At 40.4% G+C, this 24,995-nt stretch overlaps 1 protein-coding gene across 15 annotated transcripts in view; it reads left to right on the top strand.

Annotated features, from left to right (window-relative positions):
* PDE1C (phosphodiesterase 1C) overlaps window positions 1-24,995 on the top strand; it is a 327,224-nt gene that overhangs the window by 268,116 nt on the left and 34,113 nt on the right. For 11 of the 15 annotated variants that reach the window (XM_051798713.1, XM_051798712.1, XM_051798714.1 and 8 more), the window contains 5 exons: window positions 4,956-5,037; window positions 11,517-11,637; window positions 12,791-12,966; window positions 16,872-17,171; window positions 21,635-21,709. In XM_051798713.1, coding sequence (XP_051654673.1) covers window positions 4,956-5,037; window positions 11,517-11,637; window positions 12,791-12,966; window positions 16,872-17,171; window positions 21,635-21,709 — 754 coding nt within the window. The remainder of the gene's footprint in view (window positions 1-4,955; window positions 5,038-11,516; window positions 11,638-12,790; window positions 12,967-16,871; window positions 17,172-21,634; window positions 21,710-24,995) is intronic. The other 4 variants (XM_051798723.1, XM_051798721.1, XM_051798724.1 and 1 more) reach the window with 2 other exon arrangements.

The raw sequence follows: 24,995 nt of genomic DNA, 5'->3' as shown, positions 1-24,995 counted from the left end.
TTCTAGCTCAAAATTGTACTAAATGTGTTAAAATACACAACTGCTGAGTCCCCTAAAGACGTGTGATGGAATTAAGATTAGCTAGGTGCGAGACCACAAAAAGTCCAAGTTTTGATCTGTTTTACACATATAAAAAAGGCAAAATTATTATTTTATATTTTTATAAGAATAATTTCATTTCAACTAACAAATCTTACTTTAGCTTTGAATGATGAATGCCTCCACACTTAGATGAAGCTATGTATAAAACTTGTATTCTAGTTCCAAATTCAGATGCATTAAGCTTGTCACGAAGCATGAACTTGTGTTCATTGAAGTTATTTAGTACTAGATCAATAGGTACATCCCTACCTCACAGCAGAAGAATGCTTCTCTCAAGTTGTAATGGGTAATTTTTGCAGTAGCCAGGAGGGGACATGGCTAGGACACCGAGGTTATTCTATACCATCTCATGTCATTTTCCAGGGATGGGGGTAAGGGCTATAAGGGCTTTCTTCCAGGTCAGGATAGCGTGGTGAGGGTTGGGTTGGGCTCTGCAGTGAGCATTTGCATGTGAATCATTCGCCTGTCTCTTTTACACTTTTGTTATTAATATTATTGCTGTTACTGTTCATTTTCTTATCTTGCTGCTGTTTTTATCTCAACCTACAGTCTTGACCTTCTGTGCCTCCAGTTCTCCTCTCCAGCCTGCTGCAGGAAGGAACGGGAGGAGAGAGGGAGTGGCACATGATTTGGAGGTTTTTGGTGGGAACACTAAATTGGAGAATACAATTCCTAAAGCACAACAGCCTAGTTTGGCACCCAATGTGAGGCTCGAAGTTTTGAGATAAAAACAGATCTGACCACAATGGGTTGGAAGAAATTCAATCAAAGCATTTGTTGTATTAGGTGTGGAGCCACTGGTCACAATGTTGCTTGGTCTGTTCACTGGTTGTTGCTGTACTGTGTGATATCAGCTTATAATAGGATAATATCAAGGACAGTGAGGGTCCTTAGGGATGTGTATTCAGTGTTGCTCTCCTGCCCTTACCCCAGGCGATACCTTTGGGAGTCCATTAATAATCATACCTCATCTGTGGGGGGAACAGGGGAGGATGATTTTTCCCAGCTTTTCACCCCATATTCCTCCTTCAGACCTGTTACAACAGCTTTTGAGAATTTTGAATTCCCTTTGGATGTTGAGGAAAGCATATTCTTATTACTAAGTCTGCCAGGTTTCCTCAGTGCAGTCCACCACAGCATGAAGTTATTGAGAGATCTGCCCAGGGTGAATAATCATGAGTGGCATAGAATGTGGGAGAAAATGGACCAGCTTTTGAGGGACTGTTCTGCTCCAATGGTTTGGAAGTTCACTGCTGAACAACTGCAGGACCCTGATTAAGTGGCAGATTATTTGAAAGAGTACTGATGTGGCAGCTCCAGAGAGGTGTGAACTTATGCAAGTGCTGGGCCCTGGCTACTTTTTGTCGAACACTGCTCATTACTAGACAGCACCCTGTTACGACCCGCCCCAGGAAAAGAGGGGGGGGGGTAACCCAGGTTTTATCAAAAATTCCTTTGGGGTGGATTAAAGCGAAGCGACACTAAATAATTGGTGTATGAAAATATATAAGATTTATTTTAACAGTTTTGTATCAACAGGTAAGTTAACATTTTTTGGGTGCTGTCATAATCAATAGGTAAGCTAACACTTTTGGGTGCTGTCATAACCTTTCTGGGGAGGAGAAAAATGCATAGGGGAGAGAAAGGCAGGATAAGAGCAAGGGAGAGTAAGGGAAAGAAAAGCTGAGAGTGGATAGATGTCCATAGTCACCGCCCACGGGGTCCAGCGATGAAACTTGATAGTTGCAGCTTCCATGTCTGTCGGTTGAAGTGGTGGCCTTGATCTGCTGGGGGTGAAGGAGGGAAGCCCCCACACTCCAAGAAGTTATGAATTATCATATCCGTGGTCAGTGTCACGGGCCATGCCTCCTGCCTCCGACCTCTCCCTGGGCCCTGCGCAAGAGCTCCTGTGTCTCGCCTGGTTCCCGCCCTTTTCAAGTTTAGCAGAGGGAGGGCGGGTCCTGATTGCCCATTAGATGTGTCAATAGGCAAAGGTCAGTTCTTGTTTTCAGGACTTCGCACCTCCTAATCGCCCATCAGAGGTGTCAATAGCCCAAGGTCAGTTCTTGTTTTCAGGACTTCGCACCTCCTAATCGCCCATCAGAGGTGTCAATAGCCCAAGGTCAGTTCTTGTTTTCAGGACTTCGCACCTCCTAATCGCCCATCAGAGGTGTCAATAGTCAAAGGCCTGTAAAAGCCTCCTAGAATGCATAAATCATCAACTATTTCAGTCTCTGACACACCCGCAGGGGGAAGAGGAGAAAAGCAGACCAACAGGCACTGTGGTCACTCAAACTGCAGCTGAACCAGAGAAACAACTTGTGCCAGTAGCAGAAGAAGAAATCCAAGGCAAAATCAGTTCACACAGTGAGGGATGAAGAGGAAGCAGGGCTCTCAGAACAGAAGGAAGAGGCGGGACCAGAGATAATCACTACATCCCTATCCCTGGGTGAGCTGCAAGATATGCAAAAAGATTTGAGCCGCCAGTTGGGTGAGCCCCTGGTGACCTGGCTGCTTTGATGCTGGGATATTACAGCCCAAAATATGAAACTAGATGGTAGTGAAGCCAAGCAGCTGGGATCCCTGTCCTGGAATGGGGGCATTGGCAAGGGGACTGGGAAGAGGACAGAAAATCTCAGCCTCTGGAGGCAACTCCTGTCAAGTGTAAGGGAAAGGTATTCTCTCAAGGATGATCTAGTAGTGCCCCCAAGCAGGTGGAATGCCATGAAGCAAGGTATCCAGTACCTGAAAGATGTGCTGGAGGTAATTTGTAGGGATTCAAATGATGAGCAGTTCCCTATAGATACAGACGACATCCAGTGTACAGAATCCCTGTGGCAGAAGTTTGCAAAGAGCATGCCATTGCTGTGTATTGTTGGCATTTATGTCAATGAAAGTAGAACAAACAGTGCTTCAGGTGACTACCTAACTCAGACAATATGAAGATCATTGTTTTTCCTCCTTACTGATCTGTGCTTTGGCTGTGGAAAGAGTGTCCAAGACTGAGGGCAGATTCAGAAAGTTCGAGCAAACTGGAGAGGAAATGTCCCATGCACCACCAGTATGGACCGGAGTCTCTGCTGTTGAGCAAGCACAGCACCAGAAGCTGTTGGCAGTTCTGCTGTTGGTATCTGCTGTGTGTAGGTGTAGAAGGCCAGGGGGTGGCTGGGCTCCTTTCCCCCCCTTCAGGGGGGAGGGGGAGCCCTGCAGCCCCCAACTCTGTCTAGGCCAGAGTTAAGAGGCACCATTTAGAGTGTGTACTGTGAAGGAAGGAATTTGCAGCACCTGAGGTAAAAGAAGAGAGGCAGGCTTTGCAGCCAAGCCCTCTCTTCCCCCTCTTTTTCTGCAGTTAAAGCTGTGGAGGGGGGCTTTTTTCTTTCCCTCCACTGTAAGTGGAGGAGAGGCTCAGCATTGAAGCTGAGCCAAGAGACGGGCTGGAGGAGGTAGACCCAGTGTTCGGGAGAAGAATCCCAGATGAAATTGGAGACAGGCCAAGAGCTCGGGAGTTGCCTGCTGAAGCTGACCGGGGGCAGCCAAAAACTGACTCGGAGGACGCTGGGTAAGCTGAACTACACTGCAGCAGCCTACGAACCGAGGTATGAGATCGAGAGGGAGAGATCACATAGCAGACCGAAGAGAAAGGACTCAAAGCTATCTTCCTGGACTTCGTGAGGAGAAAGACTGCAACAAACAGCCGGAGCTTGGTGAGGGAGAAGCGTTCGAGCCCAGAACACTCCCACGAGAGAAACTGCGTTACCCAGCAGCCTGAAAAGGCTCTTCCTGGACCAAAGTTAAAGGGAGGGGCTTAAAAAGACTGACAGAAATGTAATATATATATATATAGCTGCTTTTAGTTTGTACAGTATATTTATTTGTGTAAATAAATGTATATATTTTCCCCTTCCCCTATAGAAGCCTCTGACCTAAAAGTTTCTCTCCGGTGTTAGGATAAATTTTGCAAAGGGGTGGGGGGAAGCCTGGAAATTGGATTTTTAGATTTCTAATGTGGCTCAAACTGCCAGACGTGGTCAACAAAAGAGCAGCTATGTCCTCACCAACCAACCGAAAGGAAACACAAACTTTCCTAGGTACTGTGGGGAAGATGCATATTCCAGATTACTGTCAGATTGTGAGACCTCTGTATCAAGTGACCCAGAAGGAGAACAATTTCGAGTGGAGCTTTTGAGCAAATTAAACAGGAGATTGTTCACACAGTAGTCTTTGGACCAGTCAGGACAGCACAAGATGTGAAAAATGTGGCACATGCTTTGGAGGTTTTTAGTGGGCATACTAAATCAGAGAATACCATCCTTAAACCATGAGATTGAGAACTACTACTAGCCAGAGGGGGCTATGGTTGTAAGGGGGTACCTCGCCTATGACAGGTTGCCAGTTTGAAACGGAGCTATTTACCACTACCTTCTGACAGGCCCCAGCCAATCAGCCAGTTCCCCATCCACTGCATGGACCACTTGTCTATACTGTAATGCATCAGTGTCTTTAGGAGGAGGCAGTGGGGAACCCTATCAAAAGCCTTGGAAAAGTCCAGGTAGAGAATGCCCACAGCTTGGCCCACAACAACCAAGCAGGTTACTTTCTTGTAGAAAACTGTTGGTGTCGTCTTTGGAAAAAATCAATAATCTGCATCTGGCCAGCCATAGCCTATGAATTCCTTATCTGAAAGACTCAAATTATCCACAATTTGTGTTAAAAATAAACAAACAAAAAATGCAAATAAAATCAAAGTTTAATTAAAGAAAGTAAAATGAGAGGCTTTTACGGTTGTGAAGTAAGATATAGAAGTGCAATGTGTCTTGTCCTTTTCTAATTTCATCTCAATTTTTTTTCTCTAGGGTGACAAAGAAGCAGAACTAGGGTTGCCCTTCTCTCCCCTGTGTGATCGCAAATCTACTATGGTTGCTCAGTCTCAAATAGGTATGTCCCTTTTGGTGCATGTGAAGCAGCATCTTAAAAGCAAAACTTACTCTTTCCTATAGGGCTAAGATCATAGTGATCTCTCATCATTTGGAACTATGTTAAAGAGAAAAAATGTAGTACAATAGCATTATTTTTCCCAGATTAACCATTCAAAGCTGGGGAGCCTTTACGTGTATGGTAATGGTTCCATACATTCACCAAGTTACCTCTGATGTGTCTGCAGAGATAGCTACAGTGCCTGATCATGAGACTTATTCCATAGTTTTCTGAGCTGTGAAGAATGGGTGCACATGGCAACATCATGTGATATGAGTGTCATTGGTGTATATGAAAATGTAATGTCAGTCCCTTTGATGACCTGTGCAAAAATACTGTGTTTTTCAATTTATGCCTCCAATCCTTTCCTCCCAATACATTAAACCAACTATTATTTTTCACTGAAGCCATGCAAGTAGCAAATATTTTTCTGTGCCACCCTTTCAGAAAAGAGATCTTTTTACAAATGCACTAACAGCACTTTCTCTACCTTTCCTTCAGTTACTGAATGAAAAATTAGGGGAAGGATGAGGCAACAAGCCTGGCATTTGGTGAGAGAATAAGAGGGGCTAAGTGAAGTAAAACTGTTGAGGGGGCTTGGAGCAAAGAAAGGACAAGGGAAAAGGTGGATTTTTGGGTGGATTTTTGTATCTAGGAAGCAAGTGAACTAGATAGAGAAACATGTTCTAATCTCAACTGGAGAATAGGTAGTTTAATAGAATAGCAAAAGAAAGATAACATGGATACTAAAATTGAGGGAATTGAGAAAGACAGAGAATGTATTGAAGGAAAACAAACAAAATATTTGAACCATGAAATTTCTCTCGAAGAACAAGACAAAGATATCCCCAAACCTAGGAAAATGCAGATTCGTATCTTTGGCTAAGAACCATTTCTGTTTAAAATTATTTCATTTTTCCTGGTAGGCAAGCCATTCTCTGGGGGACATCATCCCAGATTTTTCTGGCTTTGGAAGTTTAGACAGTTCAGCTAGGAATCTGAACTTGAAAAACCCTATACAAGCCTGGCCTGGTTACCAGACTTGTAGTATTTACTCCTGTGCAACAATAACCCACAATACAACTGTGGGTTGTTCTGCCAGCAGCTCAGTGGAGGAAAGCAGCAACAAACTTGAAATGCTGCAGTCTCAGCTAAAATTCATGTTGAAGACTTCTGGGCACATTACACCTATTGCTGTGCTGTGAGAGAAGATAAACTCTCTCTCTCTGGTCGATGTGAAGGAAAGAGCATGTAAAGGCTTCTCTTTCACATCCCTTTCAGATATGTTCCTTACTCCTTACAGGGAAGAGGAGTTGTGCCTCTCACAGGGTCTCTCTACATAGGGTTGTGTGTGCTTGGATGCTAGTTTTTCTGGTTCTCTCCTTTTGTACTCCTTTGCTCAGAAGGACAAGGAGAGCCAAGAATGTTCTGATGCCCTTTGTGTCAAACCACCATAAAATTAATGTTGAATTAAACCATCACTAATACAATTCCACCTTATAAAAGAGGCACTTATCAGTAGGCAAAGGCAACCTTATTTAGTCATATACTATTTGTCATTATATTTGATTTGTGCAAGGGGTTTAGTAATCCATTGACATTAGTAGTCTACTCTTTATAAATCTTGCCTTCTAACATTATAAAATGCTCATTTCTCAGTCTGCTGCACATATCGACAGTCTCTTTCTCTAACATACCCCTTGTTAAATTGAAACCTCCTTTGTTTTCTAGCTATCCACTGAGATAAGACTTTCAAAGTTGTAGAGTAGATTCTTTTTCCATTTGTTTCTTTACCTGATTAATAGTCTTAACAAATTTTTCCCTGTGATAGTACTTTGAACATTTATTTTCAGAAGTAAATTCTTGCTGAATTCCAGATTGTGCTATTATATGATTGGATTTTACGATCTTAAAGGTCCTTTTCAAACTTAGTGATTCTGTGATTCTATGATTCTGTCATCTGCATCAAGCAGCCATCAGTTCTCATAAATTAAAAAACTCTGTCCTTTGTGAAATAAAATTATGATTTTAGTTCTGTCAAGAACAGAGCCTAGAAATCCTGCTCTGATGGCTCGACTTGTTTGTAGTTACTGGTTTGCTGCTGTAGGATCACTGTAGATGCAACAACAGTGGACACACGTTTTCATTATAAAAAATTTTCACAAAAGATTTTGGCAATATGGCCTTTTTACATGAAATTAAGGAATCTAACAGAAAAAAATTCCTCAAAAGAAAGAACGTGTCCCTCATGTTGCTTCAGTTTATGAAAACTTGTTCAGAGTTTAAACTGATAAATAAAAAAACCTGAATATCACTTTATGAACTTTATTTTGAAAACCTATTAATGTTAATGATAATGACCAATTTATCATCCTTTTTCTTATGGCAAATATTTTTGTACCATAGTGAAGATGGGAGAGATTTGTGTCCAGAAGTCAAGCTGCTTATCAGAGCGAGGGAGAGAAACAAACTGCAAAGAGAACCAGACTAAGACTTTTGTATTTCCCAACAAGAATATCAGGAGTTTCTCTGCTTAAACTCTAGGAAGCTTGTTTCACTGAAGATCAGCCTTTGTTGTCATTGTCCACTTTTGCAGCTGATAAAAGTAGCAGCATGCCTTTATTTTTGTCCTTTGATTAGCAAAAAAGAAAATTACACCTTCAGAAAACATTGGATAGAGGCTGATGAGTGCATGCTGCAGATTTTTTATTTTTTTTTTAATGTTAGCCTTTAGGGAAACTGTTCTCTACCCAGGTTTTTTTGTTGTTTGTTTGTTTTTGTTTGTTTGGTTGGTTGGTTTGGTTTTTTTTTTTATTATGTCGATGTTTGCAGGTACAAGTGCAAGAGAAGTGTAGGGAACAGAACAAAGGTCTTTATGCAACCTTTGTCGACCTCACTAAGGCTTTCGATACTGTGAGCAGAAGAGGTCTGTGGCAGATTTTGGAACTTTTAGGTTGTCCCCCCAAGTTCCTCAAAATGATCATCTCACTCCACAAGGATCAGCACGGCCAAGTCAGATATGGCAACACACTTTCCGAGCCCTTTCTAATAAAGAGTGGTGTGAAACAAGGCTGCGTTCTCGCTCCTACCCTATTCACAGTCTTTTTGAGCATGATGCTCCAAAGGGCCACAGCAGACCTCAAGGATCAGGACAGTATCTACATTCCATATCATACTGATGGAAGCCTATTCAACCTAAGGCGACTGAAGGACCACACTAAGACCTTAAACCATCTTGTCCAGGAGCTGCTTTATGCTGATGATGCCACCCTTGTCGCCCACACAGAAACAGCTCTGCAGCATTTAACATCCTGCTTTGCAGATGCTGCTGAGCTCTTTGGTCTGGAAGTCAGCTTAAAGAAGACCGAAGTTCTCCATCAACCTGCACCTCAGGAAGTCCCCCATCATCCCCACATCACCATTGGCCAATCAGAACTCAAATCAGTCCAGCAGTTTAATTACCTTGGTAGCCTCATCTCCTCGGATGGTAAGATTGACAGAGAGATAGACAACAGGTTGGCAAAGGCATATAGTGCTTTCGGAAAGCTTCATAAAAGAGTTTGGTGAAACAAACATCTGAAGAAAAGTACAAAGATCAGTGTTTACAGAGCCATAGTGCTGTCTACTCTTATACGGATCTGAATCATGGGTCATCTACCGCCACCACCTGCAGCTCCTAGAACACTTCCATCAACGCTGTCTCCGTTCAATCCTAAACATCCACTGGTCAGATTATGTGACCAATACATCTGGTTTTGAACAAGCAGCAGTCACAAGTATTGAGGTCATGTTGCTGAGAACACAGCTGCACTGGGCAGGGCACGTTTCAAGGATGAAGGACCACCGCCTCCCTAAGATCTTGCTTTATGGTGAACTTGCTACTGGCTGCCGCAAGAGAGGAGCCCTGAAGAGAAGATACAAGGACTCCCTGAAACAACATCTCAGCCTTGGCCATATTGATCACCATAACTGGTCTACTCTGGCCTCCAATCGGGAGACCTGGAGACACACCATCTATAACACTGCTGATGCTTTTGAGAACGCACGCAGGATCACCCTTGAGGAGAAAAGGCAGCGCAGAAAGAATCGTACCTTGCGGAATATACCACCTAAGGAGTCTTTCTGCTGTGCCTTTTGCAACCGGACATGTCTATCTTGTATTGGCCTTTTCAGCCACCAACGCACTTGCAACAAACGTGGATAGAGCCCTTCCCAAATCTTCATTTGTGAAACCTAGCCATGATGATGATGTTTGGAGGTGGAATGAATGAACGCTAGTCATATGCCTGGAATTCACCCTCAGTATGCAGCATTAATTGGTAAAATCATCTTAGTCACTGAGATGCAGAAATGTTTATCATGCTCATTCTATTGAAGGAGATAAAGGATGATAAAATGGTCATTAGCATTAATAGGTTTAAAGCTCAGGTTCATTATTTGATAGTCAGGGTTTTAATTAGCATACTAAGTCAGCATATTTAAATTTTATTATGATCTCCATTTTAAGGTAACATAGTTGAAAAACTTATTCATGTTGTAGGGAATAGAGGGAAAAATTTCACTTATCAAAGAAAAGTTCTCTTAGGTATTTGAGTTTGTTTACCTGTGCCACCTCTGCTCATCTTTGTTGATGAGTTGCAAGACTTCTTGCAGGGAAAACCTGTTTCTTAAACACAGCTAGATTGTGTTTGTGTGCAGTTGTTGACTATCTGAGGAAACAAATCCCAACACCTTGCTGCTGAAGTTAGTGATGTAGTCATGTGTCTGGTATCAGAGATTTGAATCTCTTAGGGTTGCTAGTGGTGATGGAGCAAATGGCAGTGGTATTACTTGCTGAGCAGAATAACAAGGTACCATGGCTTGGGTTTCTTTGTTCACTAAGAGGTAAATAAGTTTTTGAAGGGGAATAGAGATGTATCGAGACAGACACACAAATATATGTAAATCAAGTTCTTATTATCCTTAGGATTCCTGTGGCACACTTAACACTGTTCTCAGTCAGTAAAATTTCCAGTGCTTTAAAAAATTGTATAAAGCTTCCTGGGATTATCTGAGTTGTCATCTAGCATACAGTTTCCTATTCAGGCTTTATGCTACATACATTTTTGATTAACTACCTGGGAGTTCTTTTTTTCCTAAATTTGAGTAGATAAGACTGACTCAGTGTTATGGAGGCACAGTATTCAGATTTTTGGATATGACCGAATGTGTATTTTCTCCAGATTTACAGAATGTTACTTAAAAGTAACATTTTTAATTTGACCAGGCATGAAAATACACTTAATAATCCATTCTTTTAGAAATTTAGCAAAAATCAGGGAAGGGAAATTGAACTAGAAGGATGCTCAACTGCTTTGCACTTGGGATGTGGATCAAAGCATCTGTGAATTCAGGTGCCTGAACAATGTGGTCTCTTCTTCTTTTGTTGTTCTGTTATCACCTAGAATCACCAGTGCTGTAGAAACATATAATGATCAAGTCAGAGAAACTACAATATTATTAAGGAATAATTAATACTTGATAATTAACAAATCTCTGAAAATTGTAACAGTAGGGATTTGTAACAGTAATAACGTTACCAAAAAACATCTGACAACAGTAATTGTAACCTGGATCCCAATGTGCCTTATGAGAGATTAAGGACATCATTGTTTTCTTGGCTACCTGCAACACTAAGAAATTTGCTAACTGAAGTGGTAAAGGAATTTAGGAAAACGTGTAAGGTACTGTAAGCTCCTCACTCTCACATTTTGTCCATGCAACTTGGATTTTCATCCATCTCATGAGCTTATGGCCACAAGGCCCTTAAGTCTGCTCTCCCAACATTCAGATCAGAGCCATATTCATCTCTGTCAAGCTGTATGATGAAGTAGAAATTATTTGGCCCTTTATTTTTTCCTTTACTTATTTTAAAAATGTGGGGAAAGCATCTAAATCTGTTTTCTTATCAACAAGAAAAAGCTGACCAAGCACGGAGGAGAGAGTATTCACAGCAACGTGAATGCTGACGCGCAGTAAAGGACGTTCTTGTGTAACTCCACACCAGCAAAACTTACTGGTATTATTACTGTTATATTTATTTTCTGCTTTTAAAGAATTCTTCTTTGAAACCGGAGTTTATCCAAATCTGCTAGAAATTTGACTTCAATATCACACTACTCCTCATATAAAACAAATCTTGATGAATCTTTTGATGTCATGATTTACCACAGTTTCTTGCCCGTATTTAAGTAGGTATCTTTTATTGTATACTGTATCCAGGCTCTTGGGCCAGGGATTAATATATAACTCAATTTCCTCTTTTTATTATTTGCCTATCTCTCTTTCAAGTATAATATTTTACACTGTCATCTACAGTGTGGTTTTCTGTATTCACTGAAGCAGGGACTCTGCATAAATCCTCCTCTTGCCTGCCTGGCTCTCCTTGTGTTTCTGCTCAGGTTTCATTGATTTCATTGTGGAACCCACTTTTACTGTGCTGACTGACATGACAGAGAAGATTGTGACTCCACTCATCAATGAAGCTTCCCACTCTGGCATGTCCGGATTCAGGCGCTCCAGGTGAATAACCTTGCACCTTCCCCTTCACTCTGCACGTGCTGCTATTGCACTCAACTCCTCTGTTTTCCTCCCCTACAGTATATGTTTTCCATGTGGCTTAAAGACCCATATCCGCATTGCCAACACTACAGCTCATCTTGTGAGGTGTCTTTGTGCCTGGGGGAGGGCAAAGAGGTAGGGTGGCATGAACCTGAGTCATACCTCCAAAGGCAGTGAGCACAAATGGTTGTAGCCATGCAATCAGGTACACTTCAGTGCTCTCTCAGTCACTAATGTCAGAGAGAAGGTAAATAGAGTCATTGGAAGGCCCTCATTTCTTCACATCTAGAAGTATAAATGGGATTGAAACAAAAATGATGACTGGAAAGTATAAGCACACTCTTGTGACAGTATTGTTATGCAAATGTGTGAAGAACCACCAGAATTCACCTGGAGTTCAGGTGTAGAAGTCTTGGCCCATTCAAACTGTATTATAGAGATACCGCTCTTTTAGTAGTTTATTGACAGGGCACGTTTTGGGATTCAAATGCCTCATGGCTAGTGCTCCCTAAAGTAGGGCTACCCTCAGGGTTCCCTCTCCCAGGTGACTTCTTTACTCTTGGGTGAACAAAGAACAGGCACTTATATCTTTCTTTGTCGGTAACCTTGTTGCCTTTATTAAAATGTGCACAATGAAGCATGCATCCTTGAAAGACAACTGTAGGATCTGTAACCGAAACGAGTGCCTGATTTCAGCCTCATCTGAGGTCACCAAGTCCTGGACAGAGGTGGATTTCCTGTCCTGTACCTCAGTGAATTTTAGGAGACTCCTCCTCTGACATATTTTATTTCTAGAATTGTCTTACTCTCCAATAATATTTAGGGAGTGGAGATGTACAACAAAAGTAGTGACAGCACTTTGACTGATTCTATTTCATAGTGACCATGGATACCAAAAAATAGTCAGAGAAAAGATGCCTTTTATTTCTAGCAATGGCTTGGTTGTGCTCTTTGCTTTAACATTGATTGGCCTGGGGTGGGACAGGAGAGAAGCGAAAGATAAGGGATTCAAGCTTAATTTTTCCTGGGTGACTTACAGCTGTTATTTCTTCATAGTTGTATTTGGGTGTACAGGATACTGATTTCTTCTGTGTTTTGTGATATTGTGCCCCAGCCTAAATAACATTAGTCCCTCCGAAGTTAAAAGATCAAGTGTCAAGAGCACTGGGTCCGAAGGAAGTGCCTCACTTAACTGCTCCATACTCACTGTGGACTTCAAATGTTTTAAAGCCACCTGGACTGAGGTGGTGCAGCAGAACAGGGAGAAATGGAAAGCGCAAGCCACCAAAGGTAACAGCCAAGCTTCTTAGCAAAAGAATAAAAATTCTTTTGACCTCTTCTTCTTCAAGTTCTTCTTCAATCAAATTTTTCTCCAAGTAAGCACTGTTAGTTCGAGAGAATCTGCTTTTTGAGTTCAACAACCTACACTGTATTCAGAAGGATAGGAATATTGTGACTCGTCTGTGCCTTATACTTGCCTTATATGCTCTTCTTAAGAGTACCTTATACTCTTCTTAAGGGTGTCTTATACACTTCTTAAGAGTACCTTATATTTCTTATGTAAGTGTACCTAATGAAGAAGATATGGACAACGGGACGGAGAAAAGTTGTGAGGGAGTTCCCCTAAAGCCATGAATCAGACTCAGGGTGGTGCAAAAATAACTGGAACAGTATTTGTAGATATAGATTATCAGTAGTTCATTGTTAAGGTTGAAAGAGGCATGGATAATATTTCAGGGGAGAAGGACAGAATATTCTGAATTCATAACTGGTTTCATATTTCTGGTGATAACTTGGAAAATTAATTGGAAGCTATGCTGCAAATGCTTGTGATGTCATCAATCTGGGAGAGACTGTAAATATTTCAGAAGAATATGAGCGTTGTGTTGGTTAAATGTTGACCAGGGTTCAATACTCTGATGCAATTGAAAAAAAATCACAACCAACATCCCCCCACCACTGAAAAAAACCCAAACCTGACCCAACCCAAACACACACACTAAAAAAAAAACAACCCAACACACTTTAGTGAGACTCCTCTGGCATTCTTCTTATCTTTCCAGCAGTAACAAGGCCCTCAAAGCCCTGCTGTGCCTAGTTTTGGCCACTGCTGTTCAGGAAACATATGGACCAATTGTAGACAATGCAGAGTACAGCAATGCAAATTATGATAACTTGTCTATAGCTGAAAGCATTATAGGTGTATAGCTGAAAGCATTTTTTTGAAGACTACTTCAGCTGAAAAATAAGGGAACTATTTTTTTATTCAAATACCCTGGGCTGTTAAGAGGAGAAAAAAATTGTCAGGTTATTATAAATGTTATTATAATGTCTAATAAGTTAGACATTAGCAAATCTCTGTTATTGGAGTTCTTTTGGAAATAATGAGAGCCATCTTTTGAGAACGATTTAGTTATAACTGCCCCTTACCTCCAGGGGCTGGATGATTGCCCAAGGTCTCCTTGACCCCTCAGGTGATTTTGGAACCAAAAAAGGAGGAATGTTTCAACTGGTTTTTTTTCCTTATGAAACTGGGATGCAATTTATTCTGTGATCGGAACGGTTATTACTCAAACCCTATTTTAATGGAGTTGTTTTATTTCATGTAAATGGAAACAGTTTGATTTTAATGTTTCTGGGTGTGTTTAGCAGTACAAATATACATATTTTTTTAATCCTGGAAGAGTTATAGAAACATATGGCTCAGCATACCTTTCTATGTTCTTGGACTCCAGAGCACTTTCATCAATATCTTTTGCTCAGCTGCTGTCTTGCTCCTGACTTGCAGCAATTTTCTTCACTCTGGGTCCATCTGCCTTGGCCTTAGTCTTATGCAGCAAGGCCTGCCACTCAGCAGGTTCTGAAGTTGCAGACCCTTGCCAAACCATTGTCATTATGCACTGCCAATGAAAACAGTTACTACTAAGAGAATACAACATTACCTGTTAGTTGACAGCAAATAGCAGTTGGGGATCAGAAGGGAAGGAATCTATTATTGTTACTTTTGTAGCTAATATTATTATTAAATTATTTGTACAATGCTCTATTCCCGTTGGTAATGGCATTGTTCCTAGAAGCCTCAGTGAGCAGTTTTTATCCTAAGTGTGGTATTTATAGAAAATTTCTCATACTGTGTAGGCAAAATAAGTGGGTTTATTACTGATCTTTTTTACTTAAAAGATCATCATTAAATAGCTACAAATAGCTATTTAAATTTAATCATCATTAAATAGCTACAAAACAAACACCCTGATGTGCAAAGCACTATTTAGATAAAGTATTTTCTAACACTGTTTTTGACAAGAGGCGCTCATCCAATGGTATTGTAGTCTCCTGAGACAAATTTCTCTCCTGTGACTCAGGTGCAAAACATAACTTTTTTCAGATCCTCAAATGAGAGGAATCCTTCTGTATGCAGTGGTACTCTGAGATTAGCTCAGTTGGTTAGAACATGGTGCTAATAACACCAGGGTCATGGGTTTGATCCCTGTACAGCCCATTCACTGAAGAGTTGGACTTGATGATCCTTGTGGGTCCCTTCCAACTCAGAATATTCTGTGAAATCTATGAGACTCCAGAAAAAATATCAATATGTATAGCTTAGCTAGCACAGATTTCAGGAATGATTAGTGGAGTGAGGAAGACTAATCGAATTATGTTTTTGTGTGAACCATAATTTATTAATTTAAAAATTAGTTTACTGTATGTAGCTGCTGACAAGGGAAATGCACACTGGCATTTCTTATAAGGACAGCTTTACACTTTTGTACCCCATTGGTACATTTTTCTTAAAACTGGTTCTGATTCACTCATAAGAAGTATTTGACAATGTAATTTTTACATACTGGCCAAGATCCTGCTCCTGTAAGGAACAAAACATCTTCCTTATACATGTCAAGAATATTTCCCTAGGACTGAGGTAGACTTCACTCAGCGTTTTATAGGATCTTCTCCTCTGTTTGTCAGCTTATGTAGTCTCTCAGAAAACAAGAGATACATCTGTGGATTCTTATCATGATTAAAATCACTTCTTGATGGGGTCATAAGGAGTAGGCCTGAATATTCTCAACCCAATAATAGGTTGGTTACATCTCTGTGCTAGACTCAGTATAGATACAGTTATGATCTGAAGCTGCATAAGCTCACAGGTTCCAAACTGAGTGTCTGCTGAGCTACTCATCTGCTTTTGCAGATTAAGTCTCTATTGATCATGCAAAAGGGGAAGAAAATTATGGATTCTCTGCCCAGAGTTTGTGCACACCCAGTCAGGTTTATTAGTTTGAGGGCTGTCTTGAGGGACTGCGGTTGTGTTCTGCTTTTCAGTGGGATGTAGGAAGCCAAACAAAGCCCTTGCAGCTGAGTCTGTTGGGGAGTGCTGTACCTGATCTGGGCTAGAAATGTAGTGGTCTCTATACCTGAAGCAAAAGTAATTTGCAACCTGTCTTACAAGTAAGTGTTACATAAGTACCTAATGTTTGGACGAGAACAAGAGTAGTATCTTGGATGGAGGAAAACGGCTTCTTCGTGATTTTTTTCTTTTAATCGAATGACATTATTTTGAGGTGCTGCTGTTGTTCAACATTCACTTTTGAATTTATACCTTTGTATATTTGTGATTGACTGTAAAACTTTTGAGGATGGCATGGCAAGCACTAGTAGCAATGTATTAGTCTGCAAGGAAAGGATGGACCCATAAAGAAAGGATAACTCTAAGTGGAAGGGAAGAGATAAAGAAACTGGCATTGGAAGCAACCTGGAACAAGAGGGAGAAAAAGTAGATATCAAAGAACCAAGACTTTATGGGCTTAGAGTTAGCTAGTACAATGTGAGACTAAATGCTGTTTGACTCTTGTGTGTCAAAAATGAAAATAGCTTTGGCACCCCTAGAGCCTTCAGTAGCTAATATCTCTTTTTGCCTTTTAAGAATTTTGTGGAACCACTTTTTCAAAGGTGAACTTTATATGGTAAAAAAAGGACACACACATAATATACATTTGGGCCAGCCTGGGATATTGTTTTCAGAATACTTTGTTAAATGTTCTCCTGTGCTCTTTTTCTGTTGTCAGGTCATTTCCTACTTTTTTTTAAGTAAAAGATGTTTGTATGTGAAATACTGAAGTAGATTTAGATGTGAGTTGTCAAATTGACTGATAGTTGCGATTTCTTTCCTTGTTTTGCTTCTCTCTTTGCTGAAGATGCAGAAGAAAAAACTAAGAAAGAAGCAGAGGAAAATGCCTATCAGGGAACAGATGAAAAGGAAAGCGAAAAGGATGAGAAGCCAGCTGAAGATACCACAGCAACAAATACAGAGAACAGCAAAGAACCAAATCCTAGGGAAAGCAAAAGCACAGATTGCAGTAAAAATTCTGTAAATGAGACTCAGCAAAGGGGCATGAACAAACACAAAGCCTCTCAAGGGAAAAACATACCTAGGACAGATAAGGGAACAGACTCTCATCACACAGTGGGAGAAGAGAAACAGCATGTCCAGAATGGTGAGTTCTCTCCTTCCACTGAAACATAAATCCAGCCCTAAAACCAGTATCTCACCTTAGTGATGGAGGAACGTGATATCCTGGAAAAGGATGTTCTGGGGCCAGAGTCTCTTCCTGTGTGTAGGCATATGGAAATCAGAAACTGTATGTTAACTTCTGAGGAGCATTTTTCCACAGAAGATGGAGTTCATCATGTCTGCCTGGGCACTTTTAGAGGAAAGGAAAAAATATTTATCTCATGCAAGTGAAGCAGCCTGTTATGATACAGAGTTTTGAAAGCTGAAACAAATATTCTTGTTTCAAAGAACATCATTGTTTGGGTGGAGGAGAGAACAGAGGAGAATCCAAAGTTGGCTTATAAACTCATTTTAAAGCCAACTAAAGGCATCTTTGATTTGAGTCTCAAATATAAATATGTTTTTAGGCAGAGGATTTTTCTCCTCTCTTTTTTTACAATTTATTTTATCTATCCTTCTTTTGCTCAGTTTTCTTTTAATAAGGATAGTCACAAGCCTTCATTTTTTTGGGGGGGGGGGAGTTTGACAGAAATTTTATTCCAGTGTTTTTAACTTGCTGTAGAACTGAGTTAAAATAAGAATCTCATTCTTCACCCAATAAAGGTGAAAAAAATGTTTGAAAATTCCATTAAACATTAAAAAAAATTATTATACTGTGGCAGTTTGAACCACATTAGAAATCTAAAATCCAATTTGCAGGCTTTCTCACTCCTTCCCACAATTTATCCCAACACTGAAGAGAAAACTTTCAGGTCAGAGGCTTCTATAGGGGAAGGGGAAAGTATTTACATTTATTTACGCAAATAAATATACTGTACAAACTAAAAGCAGCTATATATATATCATTACACTTCTATCAGTCCCTTTGAAGCTTCTCCTTTTAACTTTAATCCAGGAAAAAGCCTTTTCAGGCTGATAAGTAACCAGTCTCTCTCTCATGGGAGTGTTCGGGGCCTCTGAACACTACCTACCAACCTTCAGCTGTTTGCTGCAGTTCTTTCTTCTTCATGAAGTCTAAGAAGGTAGCTTTGAGTCCTTTCTCCTTTGTCCTGTGTCATTTCTGCTGTGTGATCTCTCCCTCTTGGTCTCATACCTCCGTTGTGTAGGCTGCTGTAGTGTAGCTTATCAACGTACCGTCCTCTAAGTCAGTTTTCGGCTGCCCCCGGTCAAACCTCGGCAGGGCAACTCCCGAGCCCTTTGGCCCGTCTCCAATTTTGCCTGGGATTCCTTTCCCTGGCTTCGAGCTGTTTTGTTATCAGCCCATCCACTTGGCTTTGCTTCAGTGCTGAGCCTTGCATCCACTCCCACTAAACAGCGAGAGGGAAAAACAGCCCCCTTCTGCAGCCTGGCTGCAAAGGGGGGGGAAGAAGAGGGCCTAGCTGCAAGGCCTGCCTCTCTCTCTCTCTCTCCCACTTACCAGTTGTTTGTGAGTCACATCCCTCACAAACACTCACTTCAATGCTGTCTCTAACTCTGGCCTAGGCAGAGTTGGGGGGGCCGCAGGGCTCCCCTCTCCCCCCCAGAGGGGGGAAGAAGGAGCCCAGCCACCCCCTGGCCTTCTACACCTACACACAGCAGACACCAATAGAAAAACTGCCAACAGCTTCTGGTGTTGTATATATATGATTTTTAGCAGAAACGAACAAGACGAGTGGTGACTGGCTCTCCAGGGAATGCTGCCCTGGCACCCAGTCACCTCTGAGCCCCCAACTCTCAGGGGGGGCCAATCTTAACCCATGACATATACCCATGAGAACAGACCAGTTATCTCTAGGTTGTTTCACTGTTGTTCCCCGAAGCCGATATCAAAAAATGGCAGTACAGGCACATTGACTTGTCACAAACTTGGCTAGTATCAGGCAGTGCAAAACTAGCAAAAAAGACACTTAGAAACTCTGTCTTAGAAAAAGACTGAGTGAGTATATAGGCTTTGAAAGTCCCAGGTTCAAGCAGTGAGTTTAGATGGCAGGAGATGCAGAAATTCTATTTAAAACATTCCTGATATTATTTTCGTGGTTGCTTGCCTTTCCCATTAATTCCTTCATCATTAGGGTTTTTCTAGATTGGAAGGACTGTGGGAATCAGAGCTGTCATGCTCTTTATGGTTTTTCTTCAGTGCTACATGGGTGAATAGGAATGGGCCCCCCAGGAAATCAAAAATGTTAGGGACATATGAAATCCCAGTTGGACTGCATCAAACATTTATTTTGAAATCCTTTGTTTTACATGCTTCTAACAGCATGGGGATTAAGTGTTCTCTAGTAATTTTGATAGTACCTTTTTCTGCAATGCTTCTCAGCTGCAGGTGTCAAAAGTGCTTTGAAAGGAATTATAGTGATTTCTGAAAATTAGCATCTTCCTCAGGAAAAGAAATTCTGCTCCTTAATTTATGGGATTATGTACCTTTAGGAGGTACAATCACTGCAGAGTCTTTGGAGACTGATGAGATCTTCACATTCATATCTCTGGATTCAGTACAGCTTCCCTTATGTTAATATCTCATCGTAATGTATTTACCTCATTATTTCTCTGTTTCTTTAATCCCTTTCAGAAAGATCATTATGATTATCATTCTGCTCTGCTGCTGGCACTATGGCAGGGTAGATATTACATTACTCAAAAGTCTCCTATTCATAATATTCAATGAAAGTTCAGAAATTGTGTGTCAGGTGAGTTTAAAGTCTCTCTGTCATTAACTGCCTGTGTTCTTTCTCTGAGAGACTGAACTGTGAAGTAATGTGGGTGTAGATGTTCAGCATCTTTTCCTGCACACAGTTAGGGTCAAGCAACTTCTTTATGCAATGGTTAGAAACCATTATTATCTCATCATTACCATCATCTGTATGATGGTGGAGGAAATGCAAGAAGACTTTTGTGCTTTGCTAGGTACATTTTTATTTCATTTCCTGAAGATAGTATCCTTTTTTTTTTTTTTTAAGGCCACCCTTATCAAACAGACACCTAAACCCTCTTTAGATCTGCTCATACCTCTCTGTTCAAGTACCCCAAGTCAGTGTCAGTGTGATCAGCTGAGGAGGGTGCTTCTTGTCCTGTATCATCTTGCTTTCATTTTCCTCTCACACATACAGAGAGTTTAGGAAGAAAAACCTGAAAAGTTTTGTATAAAAGCTGAACAAAACATGCTTTTTTCCCATCTTGTTAAATATTTTAAGATTTGAAAACCATTCCTCTTTTCTACTATGATGGATCTTAATTGGAGAGAGAGATTGATCCACTGCCATCCAAGAATAACAAACATGTCAGTGGTTAGGGCACATTGTGGAAGAGGGAGACCATGCTTCTTTTCAATTTTTTTTTTTTTGGAGCTGTTCCAAAAATAAATATCCACTGCCTATGAGTATTTTGAAGGCAGAACAGATCCTCTTTAACATGTAATACCTTTAATCTTGATCCAAAGACTGGGAAGTACCAAAACAGGAATAGAAATGGAATAAGCATCACTTTAATACAGCCCTGTAGCATACCTCATGTTTACAAAATTCTGAAGCAAGACTTTTACAGCTTTTTGTGTTAAAGTGTGTGTTACAAATTCACAGCCATTACTCCATGAGGAAAGGACAAACTGCCTACTCCCATCTGGACAGACTGGTCTTGTTTCACTGGATGTCTGAAAGGACACCTTCTTTGCTGCTGTTTGGACACTGCAACTGAAATAGCTTTGTTCTGCTGCAGCTCTCCCTTTAAGTTATTTTTTATTTGATCTTGCATTCAGCATTCGCATTCAATGAAGGGATGGTCTAGGAAAGTCTGATGTGCTCTGCTGTATGACTAATAGAGGACAGAAAATGAGAATGACTGGTTAACTTTCCTGGCTTCATAAAATACCCCCCAGCTCAAGCTGCCGTTTTAATTTTGCATCAACCATTGCTCTGCCAAAGGCCTTGATTTTCTGGTTTGCTACAGAGACTCTAAAGGCAGTTATCAATGCTAGGATGATTATTCCCTGATACAGTCATCAAAGGACCAACCCAAATGAATCTGTGGATAACAGAATCTGGTAAGAGAAAGCAAGACAAAATTATATAGGCCTGTTTAGGATATCTAAGGTGGTTCTTTAAAACAGAAACTTATGATGAAGTCTTGCAGCGTCTTAGTCCCTTAAAAGCATAAATGTTTGCGAGTCCTGATTTTGAAATTAAGTTTATACTCAGGTTTTTAATGGCCTGCATACAATCAGAGGGATTAAGAGTTTGCATGTGCACTTTAAATGGTTTTAAAAATTAGAATACATTTAAAAGTAGATTGTAAAGCTTGCTTTTCTGTAGGAGATGGATAATTTTTTTTGGTGCTTTATTCCTTTTGAATTTAGACTTTTCCTCCTAAGGAACATCTCCTTTGGATGTTCCCATTTGATTGAGTTATAGGCATTAATAAACTGCAGTCTGCATTAAAATCCTTATAATGTTTCTTATTGCTTCTTTCTAGGTGAATTAAAGGAAGACAATAAGTTGGACAAAAGAGATAAGTCCAGTGTGGGGGATGAATCAAAGAAAACAGATGGTAAGGACAATGTCACCCATTTTTATATGCAATCTTTTGATTCCTAAATATCTGTAGTTTATTCTAAAACAAAAAAAAAATGTGGTAACCAGAAACAGACTTAAGAGAAACAGTCATTAGATTTGAAAAAAAGCCATTAAGGCATTCTGAGGGAAAATCATTCCTTTCACATGATGCCTAGCACCATTTAGTTGAGCTGGTAAGCCTTATCCATCAATTTTTGCGCAGTGCCTGAAAGAAAAATCCTGGATTATTAGAGTTGCATAGTAGGAAATGCGGATTTGTGAGATTCTATCCTTTTGACTTTATTTGGGCTGTATTCTGCTGTCTGTAAGGACAGGCTGCATTGGAGATGAAGAAAACAGAGCTAAGAAAAATACTGCACAAGATGTCCCTGTTTTACATGATCACGTTATACTACACCAATACAAACACAAAGCTTTCTTGACTTAATTGTCTGAAGGGGAATTTGCCCAGTGTTGTCAAACCAGTGGTGTGAGAAGCAAGCAGCAGCGAACATATCAGCATAGAGGTCCTCTACTGAAAAGGGAATTGATGAAACATGGTTGAACTGAAGCAATTCCAAGCCGTAGAATGACTTCATGGTCATCTGGGAATAATTTCAAATGAGTCTGAGCCTAGTGTAGAGATTCACAGACATTTTTAGCAGCCTCAGCAAACTGGAAAAATAACTCTAAATTCTGTGGTGTGTTTACTCTTATGCACTTCCTCACCTGTGTACCACAGGGCTCTCAGATAGTATCTGAATCCACATTACTTAAGGCAGTTGCTGAAGTATTAGGTAGCAAACTAAATGGAAACAAGTTTTCTAGCATTTTCTGTGTATGTCTCAGTGAAATTCACTGAATCATAGCTATTCCTAAATGTAAATAATACAGTGCTTTGCTTTGATGGTCAAGAAAGACAACTTCATTGTAAGTACTGCAGTTTAGTATGATACCATGTTTTCTTTTATTACTTCTCTTTAAGAAATATTTAAATTCCTATTGCTCTAGCAAATGTGGCAAATAAGAAGAAAATATTTTACCTCAATTAAAAATGTAGAAAATTTCATCTAGAAGCTTGTATTTATTTCAGACATAAATATATGCTTTTTCTTAAGAGGCTCCTTAGTAGCAATTGTTTAGAAGAATTCAGTTATTTTGTTAAGAGGTCACATTACTTACATAGTTGAGTTATATGTCTGTCAGGAAAACAGTCTTGAACAAATACCATTTAACAGCTCTTGGTGCGGTTATGCAGAAATTAAGCACGCGTACTCAAATAACATGTTACTCTTCAGATGTTCATGAGTATGTGCAGCTCTGTATGTAACTATCAAAACCCCAGAAGGATTAATGGGCAGAATGACTGTTCTCCCTGCTCCAGTGGGTGATGGCTGAGCAACAGCTGTGCTGGAAGGCTGCAGCCCTTGCAGGACCAGGTGGATGCAGAAACACTGTGGCGCTTTAAAGAGTATTCAGGAGCACCAGCCCAGCCAAGAGAGTAGACCCATGAATCCCTAACTTTGAGGACAAGGTTACATTTGAAGGCCTTCACTGTCAAGGTCTTAGAAAGATTAGGGGCACCTATTTAGTTAGGCTGGAGGACCAAGAAGTGAATATTTCATGCAGACTTGAAGATAGAGGGTGTGAATTTGGTTGCTTGCAAGTTGCTCATCTTTGTTTGATGTTATTTGTACTTGTTATTTGTTATTTTTTCTCCTCTTACAGGAGAAAAAATAACAAATAACAAGTACAAATCATCCCTTTAGGGAAAAGACTAATATCATGGGACCAGTTGAATACAGTGAATAAGCAACTGTAACTATGCAAGTCCATTAGAAGGACAATTTGTAAGCTGAATGTTTTTCATTCAGACACTGTAGAGGCAGATTATAGATAATGATCTCATTGATAAAAATCAAGAGAAAAATTGTGAATTATGCATCTAAGAAAATAAAGCACGTGGCACTTCTGTTTTGCCAAATACAGCACAACCTGTTCTGTCCATTGCTTACTCCAGAGCAAATCTCCTTACCAGCCATGAGAGGCATATGGAAAAAGGAACATGATCCATGGATAATACATAGCTGTTTGCAAGCTACTGAAATGTTTACGCGAAAATTTGTTTTCTCTGGTGCCAGTGCATGGTCTTTCACATGCCATATGCTGGGGAAAAAGATGGAGCTGGGGAGTTAAAAAGATTGAGGTTATGGCTATAATGCACTCACCACATGTAGTTTGCTGGTGAGTTAAACTCAGCCTGGACTTTTTTCAGGGTCAAGGGTACTTGGATTTTACAACCTCTGTTCTGTTCTTGGGTTTTCCGACCTCTATTCAGTATGTAGCTCAGGGGGTATTTGTATTAAACAGGTGCCTGTGTGTGTAGATTTACCACAAGGGCTTAAGCTTTCTCACCACTACCCATTAGCATCAGCTGAAGCCCTGAACTCAGTCGACATCATACTGCTACCCTGTCCTGTGGTGCAGGCATCCTACATCCAGAGAAGAAAGTTCAGAATATATTTTGAATAAATCTTTGTAGGATCTGTATGCAAGTTGCTTTTTTAATTATATACAAAGAAAGTCATTGTAATATCTTCTTATAGGAATACATACATGCCAAAGTGATTCTGATATGTTTGTCCTTTTACTATGTGAGAAACCTAGTGACCAGGGACACATAATAAAATCCATCCATTGAAACAAAGATGTTGAAACTGCACATCTACGCTGTAGTCACAGGTGTGAAATGTAGCTTCTGTGTCAATTACCTTGAAGCTACCCAATAATACTTCCAGTGCCTCCAGGAATGGGAGTCAAGCTTGCTGAGACAGCGACGAACTATGAATCTAGACAGAGCTTTGTACCCCTGAGTCTATCCATACCAAAGCCAATGATATTAAACCTAGCTTGAGGATGGCTATGCAAGCTGCGTGCCTTGGATTTCAGACTTAACTGCTTCAAAATCCTGTGCAAGTCTCTTGAACTTGAAGGTTAGTCTCCGCATGTTAATCTGATCTTCATAGTACTGGCTTTTTTTTCTGTGGAAGGTATTGCTTCGTACTCAGTACTGTCCTTTTTTTCCATTCCAAGAAAAGAAATGTGGGGCTGCCATTTCCCACATAAAGACGCAGCCCTATCAGGGACATCATTAGCACAAGTAGTTTATCAAAAGTTTCCTGTGGGATAGAACACTATTAAACCATTTTGGAAAACTTAATTTTCCCATGTGAAACTGTAAGAAGTCACATGGACATGATTTTTATCTACAATCCAATCTT

Source organism: Manacus candei, unplaced genomic scaffold (assembly GCF_025592945.1).
Source record: "Manacus candei isolate 608988 ecotype Guabito, Panama unplaced genomic scaffold, ASM2559294v1 h1tg000049l, whole genome shotgun sequence".
Taxonomy (NCBI): domain Eukaryota; kingdom Metazoa; phylum Chordata; class Aves; order Passeriformes; family Pipridae; genus Manacus; species Manacus candei.
This window is presented reverse-complemented; position numbering and strand designations above follow the sequence as displayed.